This window comes from Crotalus tigris, unplaced genomic scaffold, assembly GCF_016545835.1.
Source record: "Crotalus tigris isolate CLP2741 ecotype Arizona unplaced genomic scaffold, ASM1654583v1 scf7180000021352.268788, whole genome shotgun sequence".
Lineage (NCBI taxonomy): Eukaryota > Metazoa > Chordata > Lepidosauria > Squamata > Viperidae > Crotalus > Crotalus tigris.
The window spans coordinates 104669-113877 of record NW_024098466.1 but is presented as its reverse complement, the minus strand read 5'-3'; the positions used below and the strand labels follow the sequence as shown (position 1 = coordinate 113877).

Genomic DNA, 9209 nt, shown 5'->3' with positions numbered 1-9209 from the left:
GCCCCCTTGCTCCAGGACGGAGGACGGAACCTTGCTCGGCGGGCCGCGCGGGCTGAGGGGAAGGTGTTGCGGGCCGGAATCTCCGCCGCTCCAGCCGTCGCCATGCAGCTCCGCTTCTTCGTCCCCAACGAGGCGCTCTCGCTGCCACCGCCACCGCTACTCACCTTCCCCTCCATCTGGATGGCGGGCATCTTCTGGATCAGCGCCTTGGTGCACAACGGCGTCAACCGCAGGCCCGCCCTGCGCTCCGGTCAGTCGCCGGGCCCTTCCGCGTGGCCCCCCGTCCCTCCGCTCTTGGGGGGGGGGTCACCGGGTTGCCCATCGAGGTCCCGTCCGGCCCTTCCGCGGACAGGGTCCCCGTCGCTGCTAACCAGCACGCAGAGCTCAAGGAAGCGGAGAGCCGGAAGGGAAGAATCGCATGCCCATCATCCACAGCCGAGGGGGAGCCAAGAGAAGCCCCATCCGGAGTCAGGGTCGGGAGGATCCCGGTCTGACCTCCGGGGGGGGGGACGATGCTCCCGAGGGGTCCCTTCCTGGTGGGCCCAAATGGAGGATTTGATTAATTTATTAGGTGGTCCTCTTGCCTTCCTCTTTGGGGTCAAGGGGCAGTTAATGCCTTACACACACACACACACACACACACACACACACACACACACACACACACACACACACACACACCAGCCCTGCGAAGTAGGACAATCTGAGAGGCGGCTGGCCAAGGTCACACCAAACGACCTCTGTTAGTCTCTTAGCCCAAGCCCGATTTGAGAATAATAAAATAATAATAATAATAAAACATAACACCCCAGACTTAACAATTGTCAATAAGAAAGACAAAAAAATCTGGATAATGGACGTGGCAGTGCCTGGAGACAGCAGAATAGACGAGAAAGAACTGGAGAAGATAACAAAATACAAAGATCTACAAATAGAAATAGAAAGAGTGTGGCAAAAGCAAACAAGGGTAATACCAATAGTAATAGGCGCCTTGGGTGCAATCCCAAAACAACTGGAGCATCACTTGAACACCATTGGCATTGACAAATTTGCTATTAGTCAATTGCAAAAGGCGGCCTTACTAGGAACTGCTTCCATCCTGCGACGATATCTGTAATACCATCAAACATCCACATCTGCCTATCCCAGGTCCTGGGTAAGGACTCGATAGGTAGACAAAATGCCAAATCCAGTCTGAACATCTGGCTGACTGTGCGATGATCCATAATAATAATAATAATAATAATAATAATAATAATAATAAGCAGAGGAACAAAAGATCAACTCCTAATAGACAAAATGATCTTGGAAAACTGCAAGAGAAGGAAGACCAACCTGAATGTGGCATGGATTGACTACAAAAAGGCATTTGACTCTCTGCCACATGATTGGATAATAAAGTGCCTAGAAATAACAGGAGTCAGTAGAAACATCAGAAAATTTGTGCAAAGATCGATGGCACAATGGAAGACACAGTTGCAGATCAATGGTGAGAGGCTGGGAGAGGTTAATATCAAGAGAGGAATATTTCAAGGAGATTCATTATCACCATTACTATTTGTTATTGCACTGTTTCCTCTGTCAACAATACTGAATAACTCAGGACATGGCTATCAAACATCAAAAACATCTGCCAGACTATCCCACCTCCTTTATATGGATGATCTGAAGCTGTATGGAAAAACATCATCTGAAATAGAATCGCTGCTCAACACTGTCCGTATATATAGCCAAGATATTGTAATGGAGTTTGGCTTGGACAAATGTGCCACACTTACTATCAAACAAGGAAAAATAATGAAAACTGAAGGAATCAAGATGCCCCACGAAAATAACATTAAGAGTCTGGATGAGGAAGAGTACTACAAATACTTGGGTATCCTTCAAGCTGACAACATCAAGCACACTGAAGTCAAGAAAAAGATTAGAGGTGAATACATCAAGAGAGTGAAGAAGATCTTAAAATCCAAACTCAATGGAGGAAATACCATAAAGGCAATCAACACCTGGGCAATCCCAGTCATTAGGTACACAGCTGGAATAGTGGACTGGACTCAAGCAGAACTAAAAGCAATGGATAGGCAGACCAGAAAAATAATGACAATGAATCATGCCCTTCATCCACGCAGTGACATTGATAGACTTTATCTACCAAGGCAAATAGGTGGGCGTGGAATGCTACAAGTACATCAGATGGTTGAAGAAGAAAAAATGGCTTTGGAAGAATATCTGAAGAACAATGATGAAGATGCACTGAAATTAGTATATCAGGAAGGCTTACTAACTACTGGAGAGACCAAACTGGCCTACAAGAAAGACCAAATGAAGAACAGAATAGAGGCATGGGAAGACAAAGCACTACATGGCCAATACATTAAAAAAATAGCTGGGAAAGCAGATAATAACAAACCTGGCAATGGCTAAGAGCAGGAAAATTGAAGAAAGAGACCGAGGGACTAATTCTGGCTGCACAAGACCAAGCCTTAAGGACAAATGCATACAAAGTCAAAATTGAGAAGACAGCAACAGACAGTAAGTGCCGCCTATGCAAAGAAGCTGAAGAAACAGTGGACCACTTGGTAAGCTGTTGCAAGAAGATTGCACAGACTGATTACAAGCAGCGGCATGACAAAGTAGCAACAATGGTGCATTGGAAGATCTGCAAAAAATATCATTTGCCTGTAAGCAAAAACTGGTGGGATCATAAAATAGAGAAAGTCATAGAAAATGATAAAATTAAACTGCTCTGGGACTTCAGAATTCAAACAGACAAGCACCTGCAACATAACACCCCAGACTTAACAATTGTCGATAAGAAAGACAAAAAAGTCTGGATAGTGGACGTGGCAGTGCCTGGAGATAGCAGAATAGAAGAGAAAGAACTGGAGAAGATAACAAAATACAAAGACCTACAAATAGAAATAGAAAGACTGTGGCAAAAGCAAGCAAGGGTAGTACCAATAGTCATAGGCTCCTTGGGTGCAATCCCAAAACAACTGGAGCACCACTTGAACACCATTGGCATTGACAAATTCGCTATTAGTCAATTGCAAAAGGCAGCCTTATTAGGAACTGCTTCCATCCTGCGCCGATATCTGTAATACCATCAAACATCCACATCTGCCTATCCCAGGTCCTGGGTAAGGACTCGATAGGTAGACAAAATGCCAAATCCAGTCTGAACATCTGGCTGACTGTGCGATGATCGATAATAATAATAATAATAATAGGTAACTCGTGGAAGTCTGGCCTTCAGCCATCAATAGACACAGTGAGACAAACCACATTTACCCACCACTCAAAAGAGACAATTATAAAACATTAGAACAAAGAAGACGAGAAGACATCCTCTCCAGCATCCCCCAGTCAAATAAATGGGGATTATCATCAGAAAAAAAAAAATACCAAATGCAATTAAGGAATCACCAAGGAATAAATTGCACCTCCCCCCCTCAACACCAGCAGGGCAAAATACTATATATAAGGCAGCCACTCATAGTCATTACAACTGATAATATCAGTTGGGTAATGCATGTCTGCAAGCAAACATCCAAGCTCAGGGAGAACCAAGGACTTTGCTGCTGTTCTCTTTTTAAAATGACGATTGCTTGCAAAGAGTGTCTGGCATGGGAACTGAATAGCAGACAAGCCACAGCAGCCTTAACGTGGGAAGGTGGATTTGGGGTGGGGAATGACGGTCTGCCAGTATCCAGGGATGATCTGCCAGGACAGAGCTGAGGAAGGGACCGATCCGATGTGGAATGAGGAGAAGAGGAAAGAAAGGAAGGAGAAAAATGATTGGGGAAGAAACACGGCAGATTTAGGTACTTAAGTCCAGACCGAGTTCAGCTTGTCTTCTTCACACCTTTGTAGGCATCACCCTAGTGACAGCCACCTGCTCTATAAATGCCAGTTGGGAATTTCGGGACAGCTTGTTGAACTTGTCCCTTTGCTCTCTTGATCTTTTCCAGGCGTCCACCGTCAACTCCTGATGGCCACTCTGGGGTTTTGTTTGGGCTACTACATCAAGAGATACTCCAATTACTACCACGCTGAGAGGGACAGGCAGCTTTTCAGTTACATCAAGCACCATCCTGAGGACTTTGTGGAAAAAGGTACTTTGGCGTGAAACGCTTTCCAGAAGAGCTGCTTAAAGGCTTAAAGCAGTGGTTCTCAACCTTTCTAATGCCACGACCCCATAATACAGTTCCCCATGTTGTGGTGACCCCCAACCACTTATACATCACCGGGTGCCAGGGCGTGGCCAAAGAAAAGGGGGAAAAAATGGCGGACAGCCTTGTTTGGCGACCCCCGTGAAATGGTCGTTCGACCCCAAATGGGGTCCCGACCCACAGGTTGAGAAACACTGGCTTAAAGGGAAATTAGAGGGGGGGGGAAGCAGCTGTTTTCTAGGGCAGATGGTGGGGCCCCCAGCTGTTTCTCCCGAGTTGCCCACAGTATGGATGAGATAGAGACCCCCAAATAATTCCTCCAGCGAGTTGTCACAAAGCCTTTACAAATCTACACCAATGCCCTGGGTGCCAGCTGCAGCCAGGTAGCCATTGATGAGGCCACTGGAAATTATAGTTCAGCAGCAGATGGATTGCTTTGAATTGTCAAGTATGGAGTTAGACCAGTGATGGCGAACTTTTAGAGACTGAATGCCCAAACTGCAACCCAAAACCCACTTATTTATCGCTGGGTGCCAGGTGGGCATGGCTGTGGTCATGGCAGACTTGGTGGGTGTGGCCAAGCTGGGCGTGGTCACCTCGATGTTGCTCATGGGGGCTTGGCAGGGTTGGGGGAGTAGGTGGGGCGGTGGGCAAGAGGCTCGTCCTGCGGGGTGAGGCGCGGCAAGGCAAGGCAGGACGGGGGTGCCATTGTCACAGGACAAGATGAGGCAGGGGCTGGGGTGGCTGCTGCCTGTCACCATCGGCCCCCACACACAGAGGCCAGCGAGTGCATGGGTGCTGGGATGCATCCAGCAACGTGGACCTCGGCGAGTTAGTGGGCTGAAGAGGGACAGTTACTATCTCTGAGGCATGCCGAGCGTGCCCACAGAGAAGGCTCTGAGTGCCGCCTCTGGCACGCGTGCCATAGGGTCGCCAGCACTGAGTTAGATTTGTATCTCAGGTAACAAAATCTGGGAATTTAGAGGGAATGGGCAAGTTTACATTGTTGATTCATTCTGGACTCTTGGCAGTCCAGTCTACATGGACACGTTCATGCATATTCGCTTAGCAATGTTTTTGGAAGTGGTTTGCCCTTCTTCCGAGGACTAAGAGAGAGAGGGATTGGCCCAGTTGGCTTTCATTCCTCAGGCTGGATTGGAATTCACCGTTTCCTGGCTTCTAGTCCAGAGTCTGAACTGCTGGTTCCAACTGGCTCTCAACAGACCAGTCCCTTTGGTGGGCATGCTTGTGTACACCTTTGAACAAGGCTACATCCTGCAAGAGTAAAGAATTGCGCTTTTCCACAGTAAAGTAAAATTTTACTTAGCGGTGACGTTAGACCCCCCCCTTAAGAGAAGCTCTTTGTGCCTCTGCTTGCTTCGATTCTCTTTAAGGAACTATAAACAAGAGAGCCATCCTTGGCAAAGTAGACAGGAAGTCGTCTCAAAGGTGCTTTTTCACGAGGCAACTGGACTTTCTTGAAAACGAGAAAAAAGAATCCAGTTCTCATGTGAAAAAGCACCTTTGGGATAACCATGACTTGGATGACTGAGAATCTCCGTAGATATAAAAGGAAATTGGTTCTTTTTCTGTATCCCTGGTTTATGAATAAGCCTTTTTCAGCAGAGCTCATTTCCTGTTTTCCTAGAGCCTAGAAAAATGAGAGACGTTCTGGAAGACTTCGTCCCAACTCAATGAAGGCTGCCTGCAGATCCCGTCTTCTCCAGCCTGTTTTCTCTCGGCGTGTGGAAGCCCTCAAGGCCCAATCGCTTGCTGATAAACGTGTATTATATCATTTCTAATTAAAGCTCTATGAAGATCCAGTCTGCTTTTTTCGCTCTTGGTGTACGGGGGGGAATAGACCCCCAGGAGATCTGGCATAAATAATATTCAGAATGTTCAGAATCTCTAGGGAAGAGAAGGACCAGGGGAGAGATGATAGCAATGTTCCAGTATTTGAGGGGGTCTCACAGAGAGGAGGGGGTCAATCTCTTTTCCAAAGCACCTGAAGGCCAGACAGGAAGTAACAACGGATGGAAACTGATCAAGGAGAGAGTCAACCCAGAAATAAGGAGAAATTTTCTGACAGTGAGAACAATCAATGGAATAGCTTGCCCTCAGAAGTTGTGGGAGCTTCATCATTGGAAGCTTTCAAAAAGAGACTGGACTGCCATCCGTCAGAAATGGTGTAGGGGGTTGGACTAGATCAGTGGTTCTCAACCTGTGGGTCGGGACCCCATTTGAGGTCGAACGACTATTTCACGGGGGTCGCCAAACAACGCAGTCTGCCATTTTTCCCCCCTTTTCCTTAGCTGTGCTACTCCCTTTTATTCTATTGGCTTTTGAAAGCCAATAGAATAGACTCTCTTGAATAGAGTCTAATTCTATTGGCTTTCAAAAGCCAATAGGAATTGTCCAGGCTGTCTCTGCCCTGCTGAGCCCGCCAAAAGTCCCCTTCTGCAAATGGTGCTGCACCAGTTAAGTAGTCCTCGACTTACGACCGTTTGAGTAGTCCTTGACTTACGACCGGTTGGGGGTCGCGGCATTAAAAAGGTTGAGAACCACTGGACTAGATGATCTAAAAGGTCCCTTCTAACTCTATTATTCTATTCTATTCTGTTCTGTATTTCCTATTCTATTTTATTCTATTTTATTCTATATTTCTATTCTATTCTATTCTGTATTTCCTATTCTATTCTGTATTTCTATTCTAATCTAGTCTGTAATTCTATTCTGTTCTATCTTATCCTATTCTATTCTATTCTATTCTATTCTATTCTATTCTATTCTATTCTATTCTATTCTATTCTATTCTTTACCAGCGCTAAAGTGTGAATTCTCTCAGCCCCAAATTTAGCTAAATGGTTCCCATCCATGGTTACTGATCACGATGAGACTCTAATCACAATAACAGCTCCTGAGCCACAAAGGTTGGGAGGAGGATGTATAGCTAGGAAGAAAGTGGGGTACCCTGCCCCCCCCCTCTATTGGAGGTACGATCCTGCCCTCATTTCACACTAGACCCACTTCCTTTCTTCTTTCCTTCCCTTCCAACTCTGTTATTCTGTTTCAAACCGGTTTCTCCCTCTCCTCCTCACGCCATTCTCCCTTTCCAGGAAGGTGTTCCAGTCAAGGGATTGGAGTAGGAGAAGGGAGACCTGGGTTCAAGTCCTCCCTCATTGAGTAACTTAGGCCTCCCTCAGCCTAGTTTAGCTCACAAGGTTGTTGTGTGGGAAATTCCTGAGTAGCTGAGCTCCTGAAAAAGTTCTGGTCTTCCGGTTGTTCTCATCCGCTGATGAAGCTTCTTGCATCTTCCTCCAAGCCTTTCCTTCTTCCCCTATCCTTCGACATACCTACACAGTTTGTCTCCTAACAGGGCCATAAAACACAGTGTTTTCTCCGTTTCTCCCTAAATGGTTTCACCCAACAGCGTGGACACGTGAACCTCCCTTTCGTCTGTGACTTTCAGAGGCCTCATGTGGTGAAGCCGTCCCATCTTGGCTGCCTATATTACAAGTCTCCCTGTCTACCCTTAAGGCAGGGATAGGCAAACTTGGCCCCTTCATGACTCGTGGACTTCAACTCCCAGAATTCCTCAGCCAGCATGGGGGAAACTTTGGCCCCTTCATGACTCCCGGACTTCAACTCCCAGAATTCCTCAGCCAGCATGGGGGAACTATGGCCCCCTCATGACTTGTGACAACTCCCAGAATTCCTTAGCCAGCATGGGGGAACTATGGCCCCTTCATGTCTCCCGGACTTCAACTCCCAGAATTCCTGAGCCAGCATGGGGGAAACTTTGGCCCCTTCATGACTCCCAGACTTCAACTCCCAGAATTCCTCAGCCAGCATGGGGGAACTATGGCCCCTTCATGACTCCCGGACTTCAACTCCCAGAATTCCTGAGCCAGCATGGCTCAGCTTGGAAACCTCTCCCTTTCCCCTCAGCATGGCTAGCTCACGAATTCTGGGAGTTGAAGTCCACGAGTCATAAAAGAGCCAAGGTTGCTTACCCTTGCCTTAAGCGGTTAGAGGCAGTTACAGTGGTCCAAGGTTACTGGGGAGGGAGGTGGGGTACGCATAAGCACTGCCCTCTTTCTACGTGCATCCGTGAGGCTCCCAGCCCCGCAGATCTGGAGGCGAGGTCAGGGTTAGGAAATGGGGATGCTGGAAGCGACGGGCCGGTGACTTCTGACCGGTTTCCGTTTTACGGTCGAGGGTGGGACTGTCTTAAAAATGGAGCATAGATTGGAACAGCTCCAGGACGGAGTGAGATCCTCTATTTTTAGTAACCGGGCTATAAGTGAGGACTTTGGGGCCTGGAAGCCTCCTCCCAGTTGGGCCTGCCTTTGTCTGGAGAGAGATGCCAGGGGATCCTTCGGCTGTACGAAGCCCTTGAGACACAACAGGGCAAAGTGCCCAGTCTAAAGCAGAACAGTCTTTTTTTCTTTTTTTTTTTCAATCCTGGGAATTAATTACAGTTCGGTTCTGGCAACTTTAAGGCTTGTGGACTTCAACTCCCAGAATTCCTCAACCAGCGAAGTTGAAGTCCACAAGTCTTAAAGGTTTGTCACGTTTAGACTCCTGATCTAAAGCATAATAAGGAGCCCTGAAGTTCAGATCTCATCATAAATCATCATGCACCAAAACTCCCAATTCAGGGCCTGAAGAATTCAGGAATTGCGGCTGTGGTCCCTCTGCGGTCCAGCTGGGAAAATGTCTCCGGCAGAGGCAATAGTTTCTTTCCAGGGAAAGAAGAAAGAAAGGTCAGATTTGTTCTGGGAAGGAAAGATAATTGGGAAAGTTTGAAAGCTAAAGAGAATGATGCAGACAGATGTGTTCAATCACGGTGTTCATCCACACTCAAGGATGTAATATCCCAGGAGTCTTCAAACTTGGCCCTTTTACGACTTGTGGACTTCAACCCCCAGAATTCCTCAGCCAGGATGGGGGAACTATGGCCCCTTTACGACTTGGGGACTTCAACTCCCAGAATTCCTGAGGCAGCATGGGGGAACCATGACCCCTTCATGACTT

The 9209-nt window shown here is 47.2% G+C and overlaps 1 protein-coding gene across 1 annotated transcript; it reads left to right on the top strand.

The window, feature by feature from the left end:
• Positions 1 to 5995, top strand: LOC120320401 (NADH dehydrogenase [ubiquinone] 1 subunit C2-like). The gene is made up of 3 exons (XM_039370049.1): positions 1 to 250; positions 3972 to 4115; positions 5821 to 5995. The coding sequence occupies exons 1-3, from the start codon at positions 103 to 105 to the stop codon at positions 5868 to 5870; spliced, it is 342 nt and encodes a 113-aa protein (XP_039225983.1). The 5' UTR covers positions 1 to 102; the 3' UTR covers positions 5871 to 5995.
• Positions 5996 to 9209: the final 3214 nt, after the last annotated feature.